The sequence below is a fragment of the Eurytemora carolleeae genome, unplaced genomic scaffold, assembly GCF_000591075.1.
Source record: "Eurytemora carolleeae unplaced genomic scaffold, Eaff_2.0 scaffold319, whole genome shotgun sequence".
Classification (NCBI taxonomy): domain Eukaryota; kingdom Metazoa; phylum Arthropoda; class Copepoda; order Calanoida; family Temoridae; genus Eurytemora; species Eurytemora carolleeae.
Genome location: NW_019396209.1, coordinates 163199 through 171776, shown reverse-complemented (window position 1 = coordinate 171776; position 8578 = coordinate 163199). Strand labels below are relative to the sequence as shown.

At 32.7% G+C, this 8578-nt stretch overlaps 1 protein-coding gene across 1 annotated transcript; it reads right to left on the bottom strand.

Moving 5' to 3' along the window:
• Positions 1-73: 73 nt before the first annotated feature.
• Positions 74-7313, bottom strand: LOC111698224 (uncharacterized). The gene is made up of 6 exons (XM_023468506.1): positions 7226-7313; positions 6520-6594; positions 6188-6224; positions 2555-2625; positions 986-1060; positions 74-367 (listed from the first exon to the last, which is right to left on the bottom strand). The coding sequence occupies exons 1-5, from the start codon at positions 7295-7297 to the stop codon at positions 992-994; spliced, it is 324 nt and encodes a 107-aa protein (XP_023324274.1). The 5' UTR covers positions 7298-7313; the 3' UTR covers positions 74-367; positions 986-991.
• Positions 7314-8578: the final 1265 nt, after the last annotated feature.

Here is an 8578-nt window from a genome sequence, read left to right as displayed (position 1 = left end):
AGTTAGTTTAAATATTAACTAGTTGATAGATATGACTAGTATGTTATTTATTGATCATCATGTTGATATTAGATTAAATTACACTTTTTTATTATACGATTCAACAGCAATGACATCAAGATAGTTTAAAATTACAGTTTTTTTAATAGTTATATATGTTCATTACATTTTCAACATTTTTTTTGCATGTTAAAATCATAAATGTTAAAAATCTATATTTATTAAATGTTTGATATACTCATTTATTAAGTTTAGAGAGATAGAGTTTAAAGAAAGAACGACAATATGACTATTTTGAAAAAAATCTTGAGGACGGTTGAGGGGAGATAGGCAGCTCTTGTCAGGTACACTAGATCATTCACTGTACCTTTACAAACATTAATGTTTTTAAAATTGGTTTATTAAGTTGGGATTTTGGCAGAAATATATTTTCTTTAAAAACGTCATTCTTAAGTGAATGTTAGGCGAGTTTCATTTGAATAACTGCCACGGGATTCCTTAAAACGGTCTTGACAATTGTTAAGTAAAATTGCTGCTAGCAAACAAGCTGGTAGCCTGTAGGCCTTCGCAATTTCCGGTTTACGGTAATAATCGTTTTAACCCAACCCTACTACAGTGATAACCAGAAAACTCTGTAGTAGGAAGACTACTTTTAGAATCAAACTATTACTTTACGAAATCCTATGAGGTTAAACAGGCCCATTTCACTAAATTAGTGAATTATAAATTGTCTAATAAAACTATATGCCATCTAACAACATTAAATACACTAATGTATTGGTATAATGTCGACTTCCTTTTCTCTTAATTTCTGGTTATCACTGTAAAATCTTTCATTAAAAGGCATAAACATATAATAAAGGGTTCTTAGTATTTAAATTTAGGTTTTATTTAAAAATTAACGTCTTTCACCGTGTTTGCGGAAAAAAGCCCAAGTCTTTACATAGTGCTCAAGTTTTTTAAAATAAAATTTTCATAATTTTACCTAAAATCAAGGAGTTCTGGAGTATTTATCCATTACCATAGGGACACGGAAATACAATGATTTTACCGGCGGAACCTAAAACAAGTTATTTCCATCTAAAATATTTACTTTGCTTGTCTGTCTGTCTGTTTGTAACATCCGCTTGTATCCTATAAACTGCTAAACCGATCGGGCCCAAATTTTGTGTGAAACCTTACATTTTACTTGACTCCAGGGAAGGTGTATGGAATATCAAATTTTTAACAACAAAAAACCGGGTAAAATGTCCGAACAGATAAAAGCTAAAATTATTTACAGGAAAGGGGACGCGAAGCGCTCTAAAAGCCGAATTTATTTAAATTGTTTTACTAAGAAAGAAATTTTCCTGGGGGATAATTAAAGAATAGAACGCGAAAAATATCCCCGGGGTTCATTTCCAGTTCTCCGTAAAAGAAATTAACTAAAGTTTATTTGAATATGGATCAGAAATGGTTGAATCCATTTTTATAAATATAATCAAAGGATCATAGAAGCGGGCCCTCCCTTATCCCAAATTTTTCCAGGGTGATCACTAGACTTTTCAGTAAGGGGCTGCCCCCCCCCCTTTCTATTAACTACCTCTTGTTTATTCTTTTTGGTAGGGAAGGGGAACAATTAGAAAGATGTTTTTTTTTGTCTGTAAACTGATTTAAAAATGATAATAGTGTTCTTGTAAAAACTAGAAACTAGAAACGAAAAGAACATTTTTGATTTCTATTTTTACAGAAACCTATCGTATTAAAGAAGTGTTTTCAACGTATTTTTACATCTTGATAAAATTAAACTCAGCGAACATTTTATAATTCTATGTGACTAAGTGAATGTCAAGTCTCAATGTAAAGATGGCATGTTCCCAATTTACAACGGTACCCTTAAAAGCGTTGTCTGATCAATTATAAATTAGATATCAATGTTCATAATTTCGAAAAGTTATGTTTTCGATTGTGATTTTTTAAGTAGGAAAACGCCTAGAAAAACCAGACATATCTTCCATATAATTGATCAGAGATGAAGGTTTGAAGGGCCGCGCCGGTTTTGCTGTAAATTGGCCATTGCCATGCATATGTGCATGGAGAGTCACTTAAAAATTACAAGGCCTACAGTTCGCTGAGGACTTGCATTGCCATGCATATGTGCATGGAGAGTCACTTAAAAATTACACGGCGTACAGTTCGTTGATGACTTGCATTGCCTCTTGGAAATAATGTCGATAAGATCTGTCGTAAAGCTTCAAGCATTAGTTGCATTGTGTTGATAGAAATAGCATCTACATAAATCGATAAGATTATTTATGAAAAAGTGTCTTGATATAAATGACATTAATAAGATTACTTATGAAGATATTGACGCACAGAGCATTGTCTTGATTTACATAACATTAACGATAAAATAGCATTTACGATATTAAATCCTTAACAGAGCATTGTATTGATATATAAATAACATTAACGATATTAATCATGAAAATATTGACGCACAGAGCATTACTTGAAATAACATTAATAATATTTATCAAAAGAAATTCGGACGCTTTGAGTCACTTAGTCTTACCAGGTCTGAGTAATCGAAGTTAAGCTCTAGGAAGAGTTCGAGTATATTATTGTCAGGTCCTCGAACCATCTCTACAAAAGCATATCCACCATCGAACATCAGGATACAGGATACCAGGGGATAAAGATGGGCGCGTTCGTACGGGAAACCCCCATTTCGTTCGGGTTTTTTAATCGTTCATAAAAATGGTTTTGTCTGTTTTCTCACTAAATGTTCAGTAAAATTGTTTGTTAATTTAAAGTAATTCGTTCAATAAAATTGTTCGTTCAGTAAAATTGTTCGTTCAGTAAAATTGTTCGTTCAGTAAAATTGTTCGTTCAGTAAAAAAAATCGATCGCTTTTTTCAAGCTCGTTTGACCGATTTTAAATCTTTCGTTTTTTGTTTTTCTTCGTTCTTTAAAAAACTATCCTGTTTATATATTTCTCTGGACGATCCAGATCGTTTTTTCATCATTCGTTTTTTTCTGATTGACATTATCGATCACGAAAAACTTTGATCGTTTTTAAAAATTTCGCTCGTTTACAAAAACGATGCCGATCTCAACACCACAGGATCTATGGATACCAGGATTCAAAATAGATATTTGTATAAGTGGATCTCAGGATTCAAAATAGATAATTGTATAAGTGAATATCAAGGTTCTTGGATATGGATACCAGAATAAAAAATACATGTGTGGACTAGTGGATATCAGAATTCTTGGATATGCAATGTGCATACAAGAATACTTAATTACTGTAGATACCAGGATACTAAGATTCATTGACACCATAGCACTGACTACGTGTATACGTGTATATAAATATGTATAAAAGATGATAAAAGCATAATGTCAAGTGAACCTAGATTAGAAAGAGGGGTATGTCTAATTCACAACCGTACCCCTTAATTCTTAATCTGATTAATAATGAAGAAGAAAAAGTACTTGATTTAGCTTGAACATTTTATTATTCTGCTAATTTCTCCCTTTTCCAAGTCACTTTTCCAGAGAAACTACAAATGGAAATAATCAGTTTTTAAAAACAAAAACATGGATATCTGATTCATACTTAATCAATCAAAGCCTTTAATATTACGGGTGAATCAGACATGCCACTTAATCAATTCCTTTTTTACTTTACAGTCCCTTTAATACCAGGTTACATATTCTAAATGATGTAAGATATCGAATTAATTGATTTATGGAGATATGGTTAGATGATAGCGTTATCCATTAAGAGTAACTCTGTATCTCTAGAAAAATCATGAGAAAAAGAATGCAGGGTATACCTGGAAACCTATAGTTTTAGTGAGTTACAAATTAGTTTAAAAGAGTGTACTTAAATTGAGTGAAGTAAGGTTTAGCTTTGATTTTAAGAACAATAAATTGAAATAACCATATTTTAATTGTCCAAATCTTATTTTCTTATATAAACCATTACACCAATTATTACAAAGTTTTTATACAGGCAAGCTAATTTTGTTTAGGACAGTACAGAACCTGAAGTAGAATATAGTAAAGGAACAGTGGGACCCATAAAACTGTGGAATAGGAAGCCGACAATATCAAGTTATACGTTTGATGTTTTTAAAGCAAAAAAATACCATTAGATAAAAAATTTACTTTTTACGCAAAAACAGGTATGTGTTCAACGCACAATTTTTGTGTTTAATGTAGGGTTTCCTATCAGAATTCCGTTGCGAGGAATTGCGCGCGCGCGCGAGTTTACAGTGCTCGCAATTGCGCTCAAGTCAAATCCACTTGCGTTGATAGGACGATCTTAAATCATAGCTTAAAAGTCTCGCAGTTGTCTTCCTATTCCACATTTTTACAGTTGACATTATATAGGTTGGACAGGGAAAAGGATTCTGGGTTGCGTCTGTAGGAAAATGAAACAATAGGACGGACCTCTAGAAATTATTGAGAAGGATTGACTTTAGCGCCAATTCGGGAGGATGGATTTCTATACGCAGGATCATAGATTGGACCAATCTCTGGGTAGGATTGGATAGGAAAAATCTCTTAGTAGGATGTGATAGGACGGTTCTCTGGTAGGATTGAAGAGGACAACTCCCTGGATAGGATTAGAAAAGAGCTATCTCTTAGTAGGATTGGATAGGACGGTTCTCTGGTAGGATTGAAGAGGACAACTCCCTGGATAGGATTAGAAAAGATCTATCTCTGGGTAGGATTGGATAGGACGGTTCTCTGGTAGGATTGAAGAGGACAACTCCATGGAAAGGATTAGAAAATAGCTATCTCTGGGTAGGATTGGATAGGACGAAACGTTTGAAAGGAATGGAGTGGACGGGTCTTTGGGTAAGATTAGATAGACGGATCTTTGGGTAGGATTAGATAGGACGGATCTCTAGGTAGGTTTAGATAGGACGGATCTCTGGGTAGAATTGGATAGTAGAGATCTCTATTAGGTAGATTTAGATAGGACGGATCTCTGGGTAGATTTAGATAGGACGGATCTCTGTGTAGGTTTAGATAGGACGGATCTCTGTGTAGGTTTAGATAGGACGGATTTCTGTGTAGGTTTAGATAGGACGGATCTCTGGGTAGGTTTAGATAGGACGGATCTCTTTGTAGGTTTAGAAATGATGGATCTCTGAGTAGAATTTTACATTACAGGACGGATTAATAGGAAGGATATTGGATAGTATAGATCTCTGGGTTGGATTAGAAATGACGGATCTCTAGGTAGGATTAGATAGGACGGATCTCTGGGTAGGTTTAGATAGGACGGATCTCTAGGTAGGATTAGATAGGACGGATCTCTAGGTAGGATTAGATAGGACGGATCTCTTGTAGGATGCAGGACAGATCTCTAAAATCTCTAAAGATCAAAGAAAGTGACGGATCTCTTGAAGGGTACAGGTTAGGATTCTATAATCTCTAGATAGGAGAGGTTAGGATGGATCTCTTGACGAGTACAGTAAGGGAATCCAGGTTTTCTAGAAGGGTACAGGAAAGGTTTCTAGGATCTGTGGAAGTGTGCAGGACGGAGTTCTAAATAAGATACAGAGTCTAAAACTAAAGAATGCGCAAATTTTAAGTTCGAGGTTAAAAGTTCTGTAAAATAATGAATAGCTACTTAAATATTAAACTTTCTCAATTTTAAATTTGAATTTCCCGGGAAAATCTGAACCAATCAGAGAAAAGGATTTACGGAGAATATATTACATAACCATCGCTAATCAGCTGTTATTACGTAACCGAAAGCAAAACATACAACCGTTTTTTGGGTTTACATGCAAAAATTAATTAATCTAAAACGTGAAATTTCTTTAACAAGGTTTTCACTTTTAAATATGTCGTAATTTGAATGCCGCTTTCTCAGCTGAATGATGATTGAATAATAGACAAATAGGGAAAATGCAGGATTTCAAGATTTTAACCCTTGTTTAAATTTTAACTCGTCGATTTCGGCGAGTTAAATATTTAACCACAGGGTTAACGTTCAGGTTTAAATTAAGTCAGAAGTGGCATTTAACCATGAACTTAAAATTTAAGTCAGAACTTTTCGTTCTTTAGTTTTAGACTCAGGGTAGGACGAAGTTCTAGGATCTCTAGAAGAACGGACGGAGCTCTATAGGACAGGAAAGGATGAACCCCAAGAAACTTTAGCTCGGGTGGATCTGCATTCCTTCGAGATGAACCTCGGGAACGGTGAATTTCTCCATCTAAAAAGACATAATTTTTTTATTTCTTTAACTATTTTTTTATGCTCTGAGTGTGACTACCAATTGTAAATAATAACCCAAGATTGATTTTGTATTTTATTTTTCATTTTGCAGATATGAACTTCTTATCAAATAAAATATATTTAGATTTATCATCAGACAAATTAATCTAATCTCAAGATGGCGACCTGAAATTTACACGGATCAAAAAGATATTATGTTTATTGGGACTTATTGAAGTAAAATTCAATGTTCAAAAAAAGATAATCCACCATTTTACATTGGCGGACAATACCTGTTGAAGCTTGGCAGGTTTAGGTATGAAATTCATCTGCATTTCTGGGAGGGCAGGAAATTCAAACTTTTTTATCTAAACAAGAAACTCTTGTTTTATTTATGCTAAAATGGTTTTAAACATTCATAAATCCTTAAAGATCTAATTTGAAAAATATTGTCTATTAAACCAATAATTTGAAGTATATTGTCTATTAAACCAGTAATCTGAAGAATATTGTCTATTAAACCTGTAGTCTAAAGGATATTGTCTATTAAATCTATTATCTGAGGGACATTGTCTATTAAACCTGCATTCTGAAGAATATTGTCTATTAAGCCTGTAATCTGAATGATATTGTCTATTAAACCTGTAATCTGTAGGATGTTGTCTATTGAACCTGTAATCTAAAGAATATTGTTTATTAAACCAATAATTTTAAGTATATTGTCTATTAAACCTGTAATCTTAATGATAGTGTCTATTAAACCTGTAATCTGAATGGTATTGTCTATCAAACCTGAAATTGTCTATTAAACCTGAACTCTAGAGGATATTGGCTATTAAACCTGTAATCTGAATGATATTGTCTATTAAACCTGAAATTGTCTATTAAACCTGTACTCTAGAGGATATTGTCTATTAAACCTGTAATCTGAATGATAATGTCTATTAAACCTGAAATTGTCTATTAAACCTGTAATCTGTATGATATTATCTATTAAACCTGTAGTGTGAAGGATGTTGTCTGATGTATGTGAAGAGTAGAAAAAAGAACAAATATTATATTTTTCATCATCTTTTTACATTTTTCTTTTTCTGAAAAGGAAATACATTTAATATTTTATGAAGTATGGGACCATTTGCCATTTTTTATATAAAATGTTCATATCTGCACTGGTCCTAAACTTTCCTTATTACAAACAAAATTAGTTACTAAAAACTTTTTTCGTGGGTATCAAAATTATGTCTTGAAGAACTGAATCGAAACATTAAAATCTTAATCTTAATCTTAATCTCAAAATCAAGCAATTCAAATATGAAGCATCTAACAAATGTACAAACAAACAAACAAACAAGCCAAATTATATACAGAAATGTAATAGATATATATATATATATATATATTTCGTTTTCTTATCATACATTCCTTACACCGAGAACACTCATTTCCTTTTCTTTGTATTCAGCAGTGTAGTTGAAATGATTCAGAAGTTCACTATGACCCTATATATATCCGAATCCAATATTTAAAAAAAAACTTTTACATATTGTTTTACAACACTCGCTTCAAACTCTAAGTTTCGTAGCAACCTCGCGTGATTATACTATCCCAGGTTAGATTAGGTTGTGTTATTTAATAAAAAAAACTCAAAATAATTGTTTCTGAACAATTCCACCATTTCCCTTAGTAATTATCTAACTTATTTAAATTGTTTTAAGGTTACTGTTAAAAAATCGTGCTTGTATTTCTTAAAATGGAACGGAAGGTCACTAAAATTTTCTTATATTTTGGATAAATCCGTTTTAAGTTTAATTCAAAAACAAAAACTTTGGTTTAACCCTATTTTGACTGGGGGGGGGACAAATTGACCACTCCCCCCTATCGTTCTTTTGCGATAACTTAAAAAGTTTTTGGGCTAAGAAGCTCAAATTTTCTGGCTTTTCTAACTAACACATGCCCCTCACTTAAGGCTGAAAGCTGGTCTTTTATACTTGCTGCCTGAGTCCTCAGGAATACCGTCTTAATGCATTATTTTACGTAGACCAGACTAAATCTATATTTAGACCTACTTCCAGTTATTGTATATCAAAATATTATAGCTCTTTGGAAAGACTTTAAAAAAGCTAGCAGATTGCACAATTTTGCAACTAAATTTTTCACAGATTTTTGCACAGACGACTTTAAAAGTAATTTGCACATTTTCAGTTTTTCTTAAATACACATTTAGGTTTTAAAATTTTGCAAATGTTTTTGCATATTGAATATGCTGAATCAAGGGCTTTTCAAAAATTTGTTGCAATTTGCACAATTTTGTTTGCACATTTTTTGCGTAATAACTAGATTTCGCAATCAATA